This window comes from Apiospora hydei (assembly GCF_038363865.1).
Source record: "Apiospora hydei strain CBS 114990 chromosome Unknown utg000004l_segment0_segment0, whole genome shotgun sequence".
Lineage (NCBI taxonomy): Eukaryota > Fungi > Ascomycota > Sordariomycetes > Amphisphaeriales > Apiosporaceae > Apiospora > Apiospora hydei.
The window spans coordinates 8,360,350-8,378,518 of record NW_027117363.1 but is presented as its reverse complement, the minus strand read 5'-3'; the positions used below and the strand labels follow the sequence as shown (position 1 = coordinate 8,378,518).

At 52.8% G+C, this 18,169-nt stretch overlaps 5 protein-coding genes across 5 annotated transcripts; all 5 read right to left on the bottom strand.

Annotated features, from left to right (window-relative positions):
• Positions 1-406: 406 nt before the first annotated feature.
• Positions 407-3,035, bottom strand: PG997_005120 (GMP synthase; the record flags this gene model as incomplete). The annotated part of the gene is made up of 16 exons (XM_066809435.1): positions 407-443; positions 509-567; positions 680-1,111; positions 1,180-1,294; positions 1,347-1,554; positions 1,596-1,713; positions 1,771-1,799; positions 1,866-1,938; positions 1,988-2,112; positions 2,168-2,232; positions 2,284-2,292; positions 2,352-2,391; positions 2,442-2,474; positions 2,527-2,650; positions 2,793-2,816; positions 2,988-3,035. 16 exons carry the CDS (start codon positions 3,033-3,035, stop codon positions 407-409), a joined length of 1,539 nt encoding a protein of 512 aa, XP_066673053.1.
• Positions 3,036-3,761: 726 nt separating this feature from the next.
• On the bottom strand, positions 3,762-5,585 carry PG997_005119 (asparaginyl-tRNA synthetase; the record flags this gene model as incomplete). The annotated part of the gene is made up of 3 exons (XM_066809434.1): positions 3,762-3,888; positions 3,950-4,599; positions 4,647-5,585. 3 exons carry the CDS (start codon positions 5,583-5,585, stop codon positions 3,762-3,764), a joined length of 1,716 nt encoding a protein of 571 aa, XP_066673052.1.
• Positions 5,586-6,546: 961 nt separating this feature from the next.
• On the bottom strand, positions 6,547-7,059 carry PG997_005118 (uncharacterized protein; the record flags this gene model as incomplete). Its single annotated transcript, XM_066809433.1, has 1 exon — positions 6,547-7,059. One exon carries the CDS (start codon positions 7,057-7,059, stop codon positions 6,547-6,549), a length of 513 nt encoding a protein of 170 aa, XP_066673051.1.
• A 129-nt stretch (positions 7,060-7,188) lies between these two features.
• PG997_005117 (guanidinobutyrase) lies at positions 7,189-10,014 on the bottom strand (the record flags this gene model as incomplete). The annotated part of the gene is made up of 6 exons (XM_066809432.1): positions 7,189-7,431; positions 7,507-7,635; positions 8,625-9,078; positions 9,137-9,509; positions 9,580-9,706; positions 9,874-10,014. 6 exons carry the CDS (start codon positions 10,012-10,014, stop codon positions 7,189-7,191), a joined length of 1,467 nt encoding a protein of 488 aa, XP_066673050.1.
• Positions 10,015-12,342: 2,328 nt separating this feature from the next.
• PG997_005116 (cell division control protein 42) lies at positions 12,343-13,450 on the bottom strand (the record flags this gene model as incomplete). Its single annotated transcript, XM_066809431.1, is given in 5 exon segments — positions 12,343-12,461; positions 12,523-12,786; positions 12,798-12,900; positions 13,010-13,129; positions 13,431-13,450. 5 exon segments carry the CDS (start codon positions 13,448-13,450, stop codon positions 12,375-12,377), a joined length of 594 nt encoding a protein of 197 aa, XP_066673049.1. The 3' UTR covers positions 12,343-12,374.
• Between the last annotated feature and the right edge of the window lie 4,719 nt (positions 13,451-18,169).

Here is an 18,169-nt window from a genome sequence, read left to right as displayed (position 1 = left end):
CACGTCGTTAGAGAACAGGTGCCTTGGCTGTTCCTTTGCCCCTGTCCGTCTTTAAGGGGAGGTGGGATATGGTAACTGTCGTCATCGCCATCATCACTGCATCACTGCACTGTTGCTAGAAACTCAACTGAACCCGCCGCCGCAGCCGCGGACAGGCCGCGCTCATACAGGACAATAAAATTTTCATTGTATTCGATTCTTATCATACGTCGTAACGTGAACCTAACGTCTTCCCTTGGCGAAAGACCGCGGACATCGTAATGCGATTTTCTATGGTTCTTATCTATACGCCTTTTCAGAAGAGTCTCCAAACGCCTTAAAGTTCATTTTCTCTTCAATATCTTTCCTCCCAGCTCTGGGCTGGGAATGTGATCCATCAATCTTATGTTTACTTCCATCGCGAAGCCTATTCCAGCTCAATCGTGCCAGGGGGCTTCGAGGTCCTAGAAAAAGCGATGGTGTCAGCTTGAGGCTTGGGAACAATGACCAGACAAGAGTTTGTACTTACAGATCATAGGTAACACGGGACACTCCCTCTACCTCATTGCAGATTCTGCGAGAGACATTCTATAGTAGACAAATAAGTTAGCATACGAAATAATGGTATTGGGAGGCTGAGTCGAATGATATGGGACCCCCTTCGGGTAGCTCCAAGTAAAACCCAGACGTGAATACTCACCTCGAGGAAGTCAAGGTCGAATTTGAAGATCTCTGCGCTCATGAAATCCTTAGTACGAACAGCACGGAGAATTACGATGTAACCCCAGACTCGCTGATCACCGAAGACACCAACGCTACGGTTGGTATCAAGACCAGCAAAGGCTTGAGAGATTTGATCGTAGAGGCCAGCCTCCTTGATCATAGAGATGAAGATATGGTCGGCCTTGCGGGCAATCTCAACACGCTCCTGAGTGACGTCGCCGAGGATACGGATAGCAATGCCAGGGCCGGGGAAAGGGTGTCGGCCGACTAGAGATTCATGGATGCCGAGCTGGCGTCCGATAGCGCGGACTTCGTCCTTGAACAGAAGGCGCAGGGGCTCGATAAGACGTAAGCCCTGGCCGTTCATCATACGCTCGGGCAGACCGCCCACGTTGTGATGCGTCTTGATCTATTCGACTCTTGGCGTTAGTGTTGCTCGTTTGGGGAAATCAAATGTCTAGGAAGTGACAAACGTACCGTCGCCGAAGGTCCACGGAAGCTCAAAGATTCGATGACATCGGGGTAAAGAGTGCCTTGCAAGAACCATTCGACCTTTCCGGAGTTGGGGGTGTTCTCTGCTTCCTTTTCGATTCTGATAGCCTCCTTCTCGAACAGATCGATGAAAGTCGATCCAATGATCTTACGCTTCTTCTCCGGGATCAGAGACGCCCGCAAGGCGGCTCAGGAACAGCTCGCCGGCCTCGACAACGGTGAGGTCAATGCCAAGGTGCTCTCCGAGCGTCTTCTTGACCTCATCGCACTCGTTAAGACGCATGCATCCGTTATCGATGACAATAGCCTTGAAACGGTGACCGATGGCTTCGCGCATCAAAGCCGCACCGACAGTGCTGTCTACACCACCGCTGCAAGCTCCAAGGACGAGGCCCGGTCACCAACGAGTTCCCGGATGCGGGCGATTTCGAGCTGGACGAAGTCGCCCATTTTCCAGTTAGCCTGGGCTCCGCAGATATCGGTGCTGAAGTTGCGGAGGATGTCGACTCCGCAGGGTGTCTGAATACGAGTGTCAGTAAGGGGGGAACGCTAGTGTAATGCTTGGAGTTGACGAACGTGTTCGAGCTCAGGATGGAACTGGACACCTAATCAAATCGCGTTAATATCACTCCGTACTGTATCAGAGAGACCTTATATTGGGGAAGACAAACCGAAGATGGGCTTCTCCTTATGGGCAATACCGGCGAACTCCGAGTTCTTGGTATTGGCAATGACCACGAAGTCCTTTAAGAATCAGTAAGTTACCCTGATATATGAGTTCTATTACACTCACCGTGGGCAGGTTGATCAACTTGTCAAAATGGGACATGAACACGGAGACTTTGTCGCCCAGACCAGCGAAAAGGCGGTCGACATGGCTTCCGACCTTGGTGACGTTGACGTCGGCTTGGCCATATTCTGCGAGAAAAAGGTCAGAGAGAGATAGCTTTGAGTGGCTTTTCATATTACAAACCTCGCTTCTCTCCGCGGGCAACATTCTTAGAGTCACTTCGCCATGCGATCTCCTGGCAACCGTAGCTGGGCACTTATTAGTGTCATACCATATGTCGATTTGGGAGCAGGTCATACCAAATACCCCTATGCATCCGTGTTAGTCCAGGTTCAAGAATATTAAGGAATGGTAGAGAACTACTCACAGAATAGGAACATTCAAATCGAACACAGCAGGGTCAACATCTACACATATGAGTACAGGTCACAATAAGCTCGGGAGACGGAAGCCTTACGGGGCGAGCCCTCGTCGTAGACGGAAGAAGGGCCTAGTAACTCGGTCAGAAATCAATTCATACTATGCTTCAGGGGGCTTTGTACCTCCAGAGAAGATAATTCCCTTAGGCTTCCATGACAGCTCAGAGACCTTGGTGGTACACGGAAGCAGCTCCGTGAAGACACCAACAGATCGGAGCCGACGCAGGATGAGATGGCTCGTTTGGGACTTCAACATCGAGAGTCAGCATTTCCCAATCTCAAGGGGTCTCGTCTCAGGAGATAGGCAACGCAATGAAGCCCCGTTATCGACTCTTAGACTCCCGAGACGGGCCGAAAGAGGGGTGGAAGGGAATCTCAGAATTACATACACCAAAGTCAAGGACGAGAATGGTCTAGAAAGTCGAGTGTCAGCCAATGTACTATTCACGCATTCCTAAATCAAAATTCAATCACGTCTGCACGTCCCCTCTGGGGTGGTCGTTGGCAAGACGCGGGGGAGCGGGGACAGGCGAGTTTCCCAGGCTCGCCCATACAGTTTTGTGCAGGGGACTCATAGTACGTACGTCAAAGTTGTTGTGAGGCGATTCGGCCTCGATCTTTGTAGGAGCCATTGCGATGGCGTACGGGGATGCTTAGCAGAATGCGCAGAGTTGGCCTTTTGCAGAAGGAAAGAATTGTACCCGGCGAAGTTTGTTGCGGGCGTATGGCCAGGAAAATGAAGCAAAAAATTGTATACCCGGTGGTGCAGTAAAACTCTGGTACCCATCTGACTCACTACCTACCCATTACTCCAGTGGCAGCAACAGGCGCAGGCTTAGCTTAGCTTTAGTAGTACATATTTTTATCTGCCCCACCGGAGTAAACGCCGTTGAAAGGCGTTTAGTCTGCTGGGCTAGACTTTGCAGAGGCTTCTATTTGATTATTCTGCGCACATGTATGTAATGAAGGACAAACAAACCGGGCAATAACTGATCTTCTTATCTATCTCATTCATGCTCAAAGAAAACTCAACGCTCACACTCTCACGGTCTTACCTCAGGCCAGGATCATAGTTACCTAGTCAGTGCTGCAATGTATGAGATAGTCGTCGGAAACCGTCGTTTATTCGCCTCGCGGATTACGCTCCAAGATAGGACAGGTTGAAAAACTGCATGGTCTCTTTAAACCCCTTTTTTGTATTTGGATATAATGCACTGTCCCCAAGAGTGGCACATCTTTCTATCTGCACAGTGATCTAATTGTGACAGCTTCCATCTGTTGCGCCCGAGGCCCTCCGGTTGTGGCCAGCGACATACGATGCGATATTGTCAAAATATTTCCCCAAGACTCTGAGCCGTCTAAGGCTTGCAGCGACCCATGAAACGAGGGTAGAGGCAAGTGGTTCGGACAGTGTGCTGGTTGGCAATCCAGGCCAGGAATCGTTCAAGACCCAGACCGTAACCACCGTGAGGAGAGGTACCGTACCTGGGGAAAAGTTAGATAAGGGGTTCAGAACTCGGTTGTTTAGGGGGCTGGCATCACTTACTTGCGCTGGTCGGTGTACCAGTAGTAGTCCTTGGCATCAATGCCCTGCTTCTTGTACGCCTCCATCAGCTCCTCGTAGCCCTCCATTCTCATACTGCCACCCACGATCTCGCCCACACCAGGCATCAAAACGTCGACACTCTCGGTGACCCGTAGATCAGCAGGGTCCTTCTTCATGTAGAAAGCCTTGATCTCGACCGGGAAGTGTGTCAGGAAGATGGGGCGGTTGATGGCGTCGGTCATCTTACGCTCAGCGGCTTCAGCAATGTCGTCGCCGAATACGTGGGGGTTGCCGTCCTCGTTCAGGATAGGAGGGTCTTGCTTGTTGAGCCAGTCAATGGCATCCGTGTACTTCATGCGCATGAAGGGGCGTGTAGGCTTCTGGAAGTTGGGGTTGAGCTCCTTGAGGTAGCCAGCAATCTGCGGGTTCTCGAACACAATGTCGATAACGCGGCAGATGATCTCCTCGAGATGCTCGAGCAGGTCGGGGAACTGGATGAAGTCCAACTCGGCCTCGACGTGCGTGTACTCGGAAAGATGGCGACGGGTCAAGCTCTTCTCGGCACGGAAAGACTTCTCGATACAGTATACATCTCCCAAGCTAGGGATGACGGTCTCCAAATACAGCTGGGACGACTGAGTGAGGTACGCCTCCTCATCGTAATAGGGAAACCGAAGAGGGTGGCACCACCCTCGACCTGGGTCTGGACCAGGGCAGGCGGGGAAACCTTGGTGATCTCCATGTCGTCGTACACCTTTTGGAAGGCGCGCTCGACAGCAGCACGAATCTTCATCAGCGATGAGGCGTTGTCACCACGGAGGACCAGATGCCTCTGGTCCAACATCTGGCCATCCCATTGGTTCTGCTGGGCAGACACTCTGTTGGTGATAGCATCCTCATCCGAGGGAGATGCACCGAGGACCTCATAGTAGTCCACGTGCAGCTCGCGGCTGTCGGGGGCCGACTGACCCTCAAGAACCTTGCGCATCTCACCATAGAGCGCCAGCGATGTGCCCTGCGCGAAGGTCAAGGCATCGTAGGTCTTGGTCAGGTCGCCCGCAACCAAGACGCACTGCAGATGACCGTATCCGTCGACCAGGGTGATGAACGTAGCCTGCTTCTGGGCTCGCAGACGGTGAATGCGGCCCATGACCTTGACGCGCGTGCCCTTCTTGTCGCCCTCGCCAAGCTCAATGTCCTTGCGGTTGAGCTTGATCTTCAGGGCCTTGGGCAGCGAGGCATCCTCCTTCAGGACAATCTTCTTGGCGTCCTCGAGGTTCTGCATGCGCTGCTTCTTTTGCTTCTCCTCCTCGACAGCGGCCTGCGCCTGCTTCTGCATCTTCTTCTTGTGGGCGTCAAGGGCACCCTGGGCCTTCTTGACGGCGCTCTTGGCCGGGTCCTTCCATTGCAGTCGCACGGAGGGGTCCTCTTCGGGGCCAACCGGGCCTGTTACCGAGGCGCGGATCTGGTATTGAGGAGTGGGCTTCTCATAGTTCTGGATGTAGGCAAAGGGGAGGGACTTGAAGGGCTTGGATTCCGAGCCGTCGGCGGTCTCGTCGTCGGCGCCAGCATCGGTATCGATGTAGCACTTCTCGTCGTTCTTGATGCGCTCGGCGAGCTCCTGAACGGCCGCCATGGTGTGTGGTGGGGGTCGGTCGCTACGACAGGCTCGCGTGTTGTGCACGTAGGTGGTGACAAGAAATTGCCTGTTCGAACTCGAGATTGGGTGTTGCAGACAAACTCGCTATTCACAAGCAAGCAGATATGTACATAGACATAAACTGTGGCGGGGTTTGGTGGGATGAATCAATTGACCTTAGGCCTGAGGATGGTGGGGTTCACTCCCAGCGATTCTCGTTCTGAGCCAGGCCTTTTTGATAGCGACTTGATTGGCTAGCATGAGTCATCGCCAGCTGATTATCCCCCCTAGAAAGATACTGGAAGAGGGGCCGGCAACGGACAGCTCTGACAGCTCGGGCCCTCACCATCATCAATCACATACATGCAGCTAAAGTATGTCTCACCCAACGGCCAAAAGCGTCACATCTTGTCACGCCTGAAGCGGTGTAGAGTTTCAAGGAGTGCTATCCTATCAGCCGGTCCAGTCGTCAATGCCTTATCACCCAGCGAGTTACATGCTATAAAATGGTGTCTTTTGACGTCTGATAGCCCTTGGCCGATTGCTTCATATGAGCTGCAAGATAAGACCCTGATCTTTGTTTATTGATCGACTCCTGGTTGTTGTTTCGAGCAGTTGGCAACATGGATTTGTTAGTTAGCAGCGACTCTACTTACGTTTGAACAGCTTAACGATACATATGTATACTGGATGAATCAGACTATTAAGACGAATACCATCATAGTATCAATGTGATCATCATCTCCCGAAAAGTCAACCCGTGTATTTGTACGCTGTGTGAATATAGCCCCTGAAAACTGCTCGCTAATTACCTATACTTCCAAACCAAGCAACTCCACACGCACGCAGACTGTCCAGTGATATGTACATCCCTCAACGTCAACTTTGGTCGCGTTCTTGTCTGAGATGATGCCGCCACTGTTCTCTCAGCTCTCGCAGCACCTCGAAATCATGAGACTCATGATGCGCCATGATGCGGAGCCCGGGTACGGATACACAAGGCCTGATGTTGCTGTTGTTGTTTCCCTGTCGTGTCGGCGATAGGGTCCCGGATTTGTGCCTGTGGACTCATTGCCGGCTCTTCTTGTGCCTGCAGTCCGGCCGCTTGCGACTGCGCCCGACCCTGTTGCTGTAACGGAACGCCCGCAGGTTGATCTGGCAAAGCTACCTGGGGCGGCTCTGCTGCAGCAGAGGTAGCCGTCCAACGTCCCATCGATTCAGAAAATATTCTCATCCACTCGGTCAAGCCTCCATGTTGAGACGATGCGGACAGTTCGCTGAGCACATCATTGCATATCTCCCCAATCTCGCAAGTGCAGAAGTCGATGGGACAAAGGCCCAGACTGTCCGCCCAGGGCGTCATACATTTGCAGCGGCAGTGCAGACTCAAAGCTTCCGCCGCGAAGCACAGCCGCTCAGTAGCTTCGACCACAAGCTCGTCAGCGCAGAAGAAGTTGCCCACGGTGAGCATGTCCAAAGCAATCTCCAGGCTCTGGTTGAGCGCTGGGACGCAGGTAACCCGGCAATCCGGTGGCCATTCTTCTGGCCCGTTCAAGGCGATACGGCGGTTTGGTATCCACCGATGAGAACAGCCCGGCACCTAGCGTCTGATTGTTCCCTGGTAAGCCCTCAGGTCTTGCGAGTTTTCTGCCCAGATAGACACGCCGGGAATTCTTGAAAGTCGGTCGCAAGGCCCCATGAGCTCGCATAACGAGGGAGGGTATGTCGGGTTGCACTCTAGCTGCAAGCCGTCATCGTACTCGCCCGTGTACAAGTAACCGAAGAACTTTTCCAGAATGCCGACATCCATGGTATCGAGATTTACTTTGTTGTGGATCATCCCCTACCGTATGAATTTTCTTGTTAGTTTTCAAGACATCGCCTATGTCCAACAACATGTAATCCCATTCCCACTTACGTTGTGAGGGCAGCGGCAGCAAATCTCGAACCATTTGGCTCGGGAGCAGATGATGCTCTTGTGGAGAGGAAAAGCGCGGCCCTGGCATGAAACGGTGAAGTCCGACCATTTGTAATTGAGTAAGAGGTCCTTGAAGCCAATGTAAGTTGTTGGCCGAAGGACCAAATGGGGTTGGATAAGCTCGGGAGAATGGTATGGTGGCCTCCCATCCGGCGCGTGCAGTGGCGTTCGTGTCTTGTACCATTCCGGACGAGAAACCGGCGAACTATTCGGCGTACGATCCGGTGGACAAGCCGGCAGACTATATGGCAAACAGTCCGGCGAACAATCCGGTGTTGGGCGTGAAATTCGGCCTGGGAGACCCTCCATCCTCTGGCAAGTGTGCGACTGGACTGGGAGGAATCAGTGGACGTGCAAAATGACCCCTCAATAGGAACTGTGTGATAATGAAACCAAGCAAGTGTTCCCAGAGAAAGGGCATACTGATGGCCAAGTGGAAGCCGATTGCAGGGCTGAGAAACGTGTGTGCGGTGACTCTGCGAATAAGTATGATCCTGAAAGTAACGAAGCTCCATGGAAAAGGGGGAGAATGATGATGGTGGCCAAGATAAAAGTCGGTGTTGATGTTAAAAGAACTGGATAGTCCAGAGACAGATATCCTGAAGTCAGCACGTCAACTGTCCCTTCCCATCCGAGCTATCCCCTCACGCGCCGTTGTGGGATTTTATACAGAGTAAAGAAGGCGCGATAATGCTCAAGAAGGACCCGCAGAAGTAGCAGAAGCTGTAAAAAGATGAGGTATTTGGTTATCACCCTGACATCAACGCTGTTCGATGTTAAGTCCACAGGGACTGTACTACAGTGATTATTCGACGATGCCCAGCACTAAGTATGAAATATTGATGTATTTCCCAATAAGATGTGACGAGGTTCACGAATTCTCCATCTTCCTGGGTGAGTCTGAGACTGACCATTACGGCCATTCAAAGCAAGCCAAGTAACCCCTATGTCTCTATAAAGAGCCCCAATCCCAAACCCCTTTTCAAGACCTTCCTTTAATACACTCTCTCAGTCCCTCACAACTCATCCCGCCCCCCTTCCTCCCCCTTCGCCGGGACCTTCCCCAGCGTCTGGGCACCCTTCTTGACCATCGAACTCAAAACCTCATACACAACCTGCGCCGCCGCCAGCGCCGTCTCCTCCCCAGCCCCCTGATACGCCGGCGAGACCTCCACCACATCCGCGCCCACGAGGTTCAACCCCTCGATCCCGCGCAGCACCCGAATCAGCTCGCGCGTAGTCCAGCCGCCCGGCTCGGGCGTCCCCGTCCCCGGCGCGAACGCCGGGTCCAGCACGTCGATGTCCAGGGACAGGTAGACCGGGTCCTCGGTGCCCAGGGTGTCCATGATGCGGTCGATGACGCCGCGCGTGCCGAGGTCGTCCATGTCGTCGCTGACGATGCGGTGCCAGTTCTGGGCGTCGTCGTCGACGTAGTCGTCCAGGCCCGAGAGGCGCGTGCGCAGGCCCGCGTGCACGTTCGGCTTCGAGCTCGAGTTCGAGACGAGCCCCTCCCTGGCCCGCCAGCCAGAACATGGAGCCGTGGTTGAAGTGGGCCTGCGTGCTCGGCCACGCCGAGGGGTACTTCTCCGGGTGCCAGGTGTCGAGGTGAGCGTCAAAGTGCAGCACGCGCAGCCCCGGGCCGTAGTACTCGCGGAGGGCCCGCAGCGCGGGCAGCGCCAGGGAGTGATCGCCGCCCAGCGTGATGAGCTTGGGGCGGCTGAGATGCTGGGCCGAGACGGGCGCGCGGTTGCCCAGCTCGGCGAAGGCCTCGGTCATCTGGGTGAGGGCCAGCGCATTGTCGAACGGGCTGACGGGAATGTCGCCGCAGTCCAGGATGGTCGCCCAGTTGGCGTACGGGTTGATGTTAGCCCGCTGGTTGTAGCCCCGGAACGAGGTCTGGCGCGAAGAAGCTTGGCGGATGGCGCGAGGGCCAAAACGAGCTCCTATTTTCCATCGTTGTGTTAATAAGTGCATGCGGTCCGATATTCCAAAGCGGGGACTGGAGATGCGTACCTGGCCGGTAGCTTACAGCAGTATCGAAAGGGGCTCCGATAATGGCGATATCGTAGTGCTCACTTGGAGTAGTCAGGCACTTCGCGTGCTTCAAGTGAGCAAATGAACCGATGCCCGTATAACCAAACTAATGACCTGGTTAACACTGCAGTTCCCAAAGACACGCCAGGCAGACGATGAGTTCGTTGTGAGATTCAACATCCGATCTTATAAGACAGACGTCCGTAAATCTCACTTATCCCTTCTATATGGCGGCGGCGACGTGAAGGCCACCATTGGACGGCGATAGCTTACCTCGGTACCCCATTTCCGCTCCAGCTCATCGAGTTCTGCCTCTGTCCATTCGCGGTCGCCATGCTTATGACCGCCGCAGGCGAGGACGGACGCGGACTGGCAGCAGGCGAGTGCCAGACTGACTATCGACGCATACCTCATGGTGATGACGAGGATCGATGGTAGTGTTCGGTTCACCCGTACGTAGTGCAGGGAGATATAGACCGGAAAGGAGATAAGACCTAGAAGACTCGCCCAGCCGGGGAAGGAAGCGAAAGGGAAACAAGCAGTTGATAGATATAGATAGATATCGGCTATTTATTGGGCCGCCCCTTTTTATATCACCATAGATAGATACTTAGATAGATAGCGATAGAAGATGTTATGTAGTAACGTGTAGTCAAAAGCTATACTAGTCATGCCCGACGTTAGTCTTGGCAACAGAAGAGGTCGATACCGAACCCGGCAGGTCCAACCTGGGATGTCCCAAGCAAAAACCTCGCAGCAGCAGCTCTCCCCAACCGCTCCTCCGATTCCTAACTACGATGAATAATAGGTACTGCAAGTAGCAGGTCAGATGATCCCGAGTGCCGCTCTGGCTAGCTAGTGTAGTGTAGTGCAGGTAGTCTACATGGGGTAGATAGACAGGCAGCTTGATAGTAGCAGATGGATACACGTCAATAGGCAGATATGGATAGATGTAGCTGGGTGGAGGGCGAACTGGCGAGTAAGCAAGTGTCGGCATTAGCTCAGTGTGTTATTCGTCACTAAGGACCGACATCCGTCATCTGGCAGTCTTGTGGGTGGGTTGCGTCTTTACTCCGCGCACATTGAGGAGAGGCATGTAGTCAAGACTTAAGAGGAGTAGGAGGCACTGGAGGCCGGCGGGCAGACAGACAGGGAGAGAGGTGACATTATGGAATAGACAGCATTGATAGATAAGCCGCTCCTCGGCTTGGGGGTGCCATTGGCTGGGTCCTGTTTCCATGTGGGTTCTCCGCCTCCGTTCCGGAGCTGCACCCATGACTGTGGATTTCGTCCTCTTTTTTATCCCTCCGCAACGAATTTCGGCGCGTGGCCGACAGTGTCGAGAGGGCAGGCAGAGCGGACTGGGGATAAGTACTAGTAGGTATTTGCCTTGTATGTACCCAAGGAGTGGCGGCGGGGAGCAAGAAGGTGATTGCGGCGCTGCACTTACCTATCTTATGTATATCTATCTACTAGCAAAGATGACAGGTAACATGGGTTTCCGAATCCTTTAAGGGTGACGTCGCATCACGTGCTGCCTGCAGAGGACAAAAAAGAAACGCGTCAATAGGGAGGAGGTCCCCATGTTCATGCCAATCAATGGCATTGTCGGCGTCGTCGAACAATTGTACGGCGAGTCCCGATTTTCTTGCAATAAATCCGCCGTTTTCCCCATGCATTTTTGGGGTGGTCGGGTGTCAATGGTTCATGCCGGCTGCACTAGCGCTTGGATCAGACCCAACCGGCATCGGATTGTCGTCGAGGGCTTGTTACAGAAGCCTGTCAAATTCAAGCTTCGAAGACAAAAGGGTGGAGGATGTGTTTGAACCCGAGCCAAGCTGGGCTGCTGAGTGCGTACCTATTGTTCTTGCTTAGCAGGACAGCAAGTAATGGGAGAGCAACCACCAATTCGTAATGCTATAAAGGGGACTGCAAGCCCGACTGCAGTCAGCATATGTAGAGGTAAATAGCTACCGAGGTATATACTCTGCGTATGATAGCTTTGTGTTTGTATCAGGTATGAGGTAGGTATGTATACTCGGAAGTGTAACATCAGAAGAATGTCAAACCCACCTAATAAACAACCGCCCGTCTTTAGCTTTTGTAGACTTGCGCCGTGAGACGTCATATTCGTTTGTTTTGTTTTGTTTGTTTGTATGTTTGTGAGAGATCGCGTGAGCTCTGGCATTGACTTTTTTGAAAACACTCAATTTCAGATGCACTCCAAATCGCCAAACTGTCCTATCGAAACTGCGCTTTGCATCTGTGGAATCTCCTGCTGCTCTCTACTCCCTAGGTACATATTGTTGGGCCGCTCGAAAATCGAAGGCCCGGTGAATCTGACTTCACTCTGCCTGATGGGGAAGGGAGGAAGAGTAGACGGAGCATGGTTATCTGCTCCGTCAGAAGAATGCCCTTAGATTGCCGCTCTTTCTTGCGAATTCTCTCCTTCCTTAAGGGGCCGACTCTTTTCCCTTCTCGTGGCGAGGAACCCATCGCTGCCCCTACCTGTAGAGGCCACCCGCAAAGGTATGCAACGGCTGCGCCCCAAGAAGCACCTATCTTCCGTCGTAATGGTATCTCTGTTTTCTCCGGCAGGTTTACTCCTGAAAACCCTTCACAAAAAACCGCAGGTCTCCCTCCCAAGTCTAGATCGCTGTGATGGTGATAAAAAAATCAAAAGTGGCTTGGAAGACGCCAAGGTAAACAAGCCAGCGAACTCAGTCTCTGCACCGTTTTGTATTATCTCCTCGGTGCGAGAATAAATCGCATGCTCAAGAAACCATGCCATCCCTTACAGGATCAAGCACTTGTGTGATTTCTTCTTGGGTGCGGGCGGCTCCTAAAGCTGCAACAATGGCCTGCAGTCGTGTTAGCACAGACAAAGACGGTAGGCCGCCAGGGTGGGGGGGGTCTTCTTACCTCATCAAATACGTCCTTAAGCTTGTATTGAGTCAATGCCGAGCATTCGACGTACTTGACCGCACCCAGCTCCTTCGCCATGCGCTCGCCGTCCTCTTTCCGGACCGGTTGCATTTTTTGTTTCGACAGCTTCTCCCGCACGCTCGGGTCATCTCGCAAATCGGTTTGGGTACCGACGATGAGGCAGGGTACGCCGGGGCAGTGGTGGTGGACCTCGGGAACCACTTCTCTCGGACGTTTTCGAACGAGGCTGGTGATGTGACGCTGAAGCAGACGAGGAAGACGTCGGTCTGGGGATACGATAAGGGTCGCAGGCGGTCATAATCTTCCTGACCAGCGGTATCGAACAATCCTAGAGTGTATGGCTCGTCTCCGATCCTGGAGGCGCATGGCGTATTAGTCTCCCGTGCATATGCGGGGGAGCGAGGCCGTTTTGTCTGCTCAAGAGCGAACAGGGCAAGCAGGAACTGAACGGCGTGAGACTCACATAACGGTGACCGCATAGTTGTCAAAGACTGTCGGGACATATTCCGAGGGGAACTTGTTTGTCGTGTAGCTGATGAGAAGGCATGTTTTGCCGACAGCACCGTCACCAACAACGACGCACCTAGGTAGAAGAAACCGAGTTAGTGGGAGTGTAATCTGGGCAACGCGGCTTGGCTAAAAGGCATAGCGACAATGACGCCGGGTGCAGCGGCAACGCGTCATGCGTTTTCCGTGTGTACGCCGTCGAGCGGAAAATGACCGTCGCATGATGCGATGGGCAGATGCGCATAGTCGCAAAATGCGATGCCGTCTTGATTTTCTGAGGATTGGCAGGATGCCGCCCGCCCCTAAGGGGTAGGTAGGGATTCGAGGCGGACGGAGCAGAGGGAAGGGGGCCAAGCCGTCGAGGTCGTGTAACTCACTTGATCGTGGCAACCACCATATTGTCCGGCCGATGTGCTCCTGTACAGGAGCAGAAGAGGTATGCAGGAAGACCCTACTGGAAAAAGTATGGGTGATCGAACTCCTTATCGCGAGAGTTAATGGGGTGTCTCTGGGGAAGCGATAGTGGGAGCCGAGGAGCTTTTGGCTTGAAGAACGGGATGCAGTTGTTCCTGCGATGGCTGCTTTGAGGCTGACGTTCTGGGCGCAGTTAAATGGGTCCTTCCTTGCCAATGGCTGCGTTGTGCTTTTGGTATGGTTGGTGCTGGTGTGTTGGTGGGTGTGTGTGCTGGGGTACTGTACTGGGTGGTGCTGGTCTGGTGGTGCTCGTGCTGGGTGCTGGGTTGGCCCAAGTCGCTTTGCGGAGCAGAGAAACAATTCCTTCAAGAGGGGGGTCCTCTCGCGCCCGTTGTCTCAGACCGTCGAAAGGCTGGGAGTACGTAGTTGTCTTGTCACGGAGACTGGTCGAGGGCGGTGGTACCTAGGGAATAATAAAGCCAGAAATGATTGTAGGTGAAGGAGAAGAGGATGGTCGTATTGGCAGCAGCAGCAGCAGCAGTAGCAGCAGAAAAAGTCCCTCGCTCGAACCGAAGCAGCACTGTGGTTTTCGAGGTGCAACGAGAGGGAAGGGGGGAGGAGAAAATGGACGGTAGCAGGCAATGTCACAATTAGGACGGGTAGTAAGCCAGTGCACACTTGTCAATCAGGCGTTGCGGTTGGTGTTGTAATGCGAACCAAGAGAAGGGACGGACAAGAGGAAAGGGAGGCAGACAGAGGGCGAGTACAGCCAGTTAGGTACATCAAGTATCCCATTCAATTAGGGAAGTCCCGAGAGTACCTAGGCCTAGGCAGGACGGGACTGGATGCGCGAGTGGGTTAGTGGTGTTAGGTAGTGGGTTAGGTGGAAGAGAGTACAGGAGGACCACAGGAGGTGTGCGTGCGTGCGTGCGTGCGGATTGAAGCTAGCCTAGGAGTCGAGCAGGCAGGCAGGCAGGCAGGTTGGATGTGAGAAGTAGGCAGGCTGGGAATCAATCGTCAACGTGTAGTGCAGGTAGTGTGCAGTGCAGTGTGCATCAGAATGCATCAATGTATTTCATGTACCGTCCAGACAGACAGACAGTCAGTCAGACAGTCAGACGGACAGACACCTAGATATCCACCTTCACCTCCTGCAACCTGTAAGTCGGCCGGCTGGGAGGGTTTTATTATCAATTGCTGGTGCAGTGCAGTGTATGTATGTACTGTAGTGAGTCTATGTACATACACCCTAGTTGCCGCAGCACGGTAATCTTCCCTGGCGAGACAGGCAGGTCGATGAAATGGATCAGTCAAATCAAATCTTGGATGGGTTGTTGTTTAGTGGGACAGCAAACACATGAGAAGGTCAGTCAGAGCCCGCGGCTTGGTCGATGTAGATTCAAGGTGGCACCAGCAGTCGTGTCAAAGAGGGGGTGGTGGGAAGCCAAAAATCAGGGGACCAACTTGGGATGAGAGGATGACGACAATTCCAGTCTCAAGACGCAAGATTTTGCATAGTCCTGCAAGATGCTGGCTCAGCCTCGCTAGATTGACTTCTTTCCCGCCCACTCGGATCGGGAAACTGCTGTTGTTTGGAAAGTCCTGTCAGTACATGGCCCAGGTATCTATCGCATGCTGCTGCAGGCAGCTTCAGTCAATAATGAATTGCAGCACACTGCACCAGACTGCAGTTATTAGTTCGCCGTCACTCACCCAGAACGAGAACCGTACTATATCTTTTTGGCAATGTGTCGGTGAAGAGACCCAGCAACGTCTCGTATCTGGCTCCCGTTTGACACCAGAGTAAGCCTACCCACTGTGACCTCGGCGGCTTTATGTATATGCAAATGGGTTATTTATATATCCTGTGCTGTGCTGTGCTTCGTCGTGTTGGTATACATACATACTTCTATCCCGTGTACAAATAGGGTCCCGATCCGGGCTGTGTGGTTCCAAGATCGCGTTCCCGGCACATGCCGCCCGAGAAAACGCGTCAAGACCACTTACACACACAATTTCATCCTCACAATATTACCTACTGCAGCTTTTTCCCTCAAAGAGCATACGGGTAAGCGCGGGATATATTGTTGACAACGTGAAGAAAACAGGAATCATCAGATCATACTCCTCGTCTCTGCATGTATGACATATGCTTCGATGCCCATTGCACGCCTACCTACATAACGGCAAGAGTGCAGGACTGTAGGCGGGGGTGTGGTTTGCAGCCACCGTGATAAAATCTTATCCCCAGGTAGTCTAGTCTGGTGCTTGCACCCCTGTGGCAGCTTGGATTAAGTACCTGTCAATTTGAAGGTATGGTAGGTGTAGGTAGGGACAGACAACCACATGCCAGAAGTGCAAGCTGTCAGAAAAGGAAATTTCGGGATGGTGGGAGGCGTTCCCAACCTGCTCGAAAGGGCCAAGACCTGGTCAGGAGTCGCGAACGAAGGAAAAATTAAAATAACGAGAGAGGGAAAAAGAACGAAGCCCGGACGTCTGAGTTGCATGTGGCCCCGGGGTCCCGACCTTGCTTGTTCAAGAACATCTCGCAATGTCCTCTCAACTTCTCAAACCCTCTCAACCACCCCGACAAGGTATCTCTCTCACCACTGCCTGCAAGCTGCTACTGCACACGTAGACCTAGGTACCAAGGCAGATAGAGGGACGCTGGCAGGGTCCCCTATCCCGCGGATGATAGCCGTTTACCTGACCAATATGGTCGCTAGTAATTCCCCTAACCTATTGATCTCCATTCGGAAATATACCATCGATAGAAAGATACTAGCGGGAAGGACTCGAAATGAGACACAAAGACTGCATTATCGCGGAGCGCAGGGCCTTCTGCTGAGCCCTGCTTTGCACTCAATCCTTCCTTATTTCAAAGACACATGGGCATAGACATGGGTATGAAATGCACATCCTTGAGGTCTCTCGTCCGTCTCTCCGTTTCTGAGTCTCGCCGTTCCCTCGTTAGTACTGTACGGGGCCGAGTCAAGCGATTGGTTCACTGTTGGCGGGTGATCAGCACGTCGCTCTTTTTCTATTTTAGCCTTTGCCAAAGCTAAAAAAGATGGTCGCTGGCCAACAAGACCATTCAGAAAGGCTGGCCAGCCAAACATCCGCGACGTTGTTAATAATTGATCGGATTTTTAGAATTCGTCCGGCGTAGCCTCGTCACATACCCGGGGAATTGACTGTGTCTGTCTGTCATTGGATTGGCAGAGCTTGTTCTGCTCAGTTCTAACTTCTCAGTGTTCTGCCCCAATCCGTCCAACCCCGGCCCCGTTAGGTGCGAGGTGTGAGGTTGGCAAAAGTTGGCTTGCGCATGTCCAGAGCTCAGTCCTTGCAGGTTGTGTTGCAATTGGCACATGGGATCAGACGACGGATGCCGTTACCGACAAGAAGGGACCCTTCCATCACCACTGCACTGCACTGCAGGAGCTGACTGGTTGACAGCCACAGACTACAGTCATTTGCCAATTTGGCGGCAACATCAGACGGCTTAGTGAAGTACGGGCGTTTCTCCATCCCAAGTTAGGCTTTTAGGACGCTGCCTGGCAGCCTGGGGCCGCCAGCCAGCACTGCCGTACATGATTCATGGCGCGCTCTTGCATCATCGCCATTGCTCATAGCTGCGATCCGGAGGCATGGTGAGGGAGTAGCACTAGACGTTGACCCTAGGGGTATCTCTGCCAGGGCCCAGGGGTATCCTCCAACACGCGGCTGACGTTTGCCCGGTGTAGAAGGTTGTGCAGGCTCCCGACAAGAAGAAGTCTTCGATATTGCATGCCTGCCTGCCTGCCTGACACATGCCGGACAACTCAGACCATCTGCAAGGCAACCTCAAGGCGTTGGTCCAACTGGGCGAGAGGGGGAGGCGATGTCATTTGTGCTACGACAGCAGCATTCCGTTGCACCCTCGCGATCGAATTACGTAGCACACAGGGCCTGCCCTGCTGCACCTCTCAGGAGAGTCCAGTCAAGCCGCCGGGGCGACTCATTGACGCGGTAGGTAGAGGCCCAACCTGTGTGATCGGGAATGTGAGGGAATGCTGAAGAAAAACGGACGAGAGTGACGTTGACAACCCTTCCAATCCCTACCGCCCACGCCTTTAGGATCGCCTTCGGGATCTCGTCAGTCAATCCAGTGTAGTTTTCTACAGGCTCCTGAAACGAATACCCCCCCAAAACAAGCAAGCCCAGTGTACCTGCGCATCTCGGTTCGGTGGCTGATCTGTGCCCCCTATCAATTTGTGACCCTTACATTGTTCCTGAAAGGCGTCAAATGAGATTTGTCACACGCAAATGTTTGCACACCCGGATGTGATCGGATTCGTCTGATTAAAATAGAAGCGAAACTAATGTGCTCACAGCCCAAATCCCATTGATAATGAAAGGTGACCACACGAGGAATGACAGCATGGTGTGGCTGTGAGGTTCGTCCAGAGGTGCCTTGAACATGAAGACTCCGGACTATACAAATTCCAACATCACTAGAAAAGGTATATCATTCCAATATATAATTTACTCAAACATTAAATAATACGCCATGAATCTCGTACATTATAATTAATAAATACGTACAAACGATTGAATAAGCAATGCAAATGGAATAGCTGGGTTTCGTTTTGTGCCAGTTTCTACATCGCCGAATCATGAGCCACAACCATTATGTGGCTTCACCTTGCAGGGTGGAGTAGAC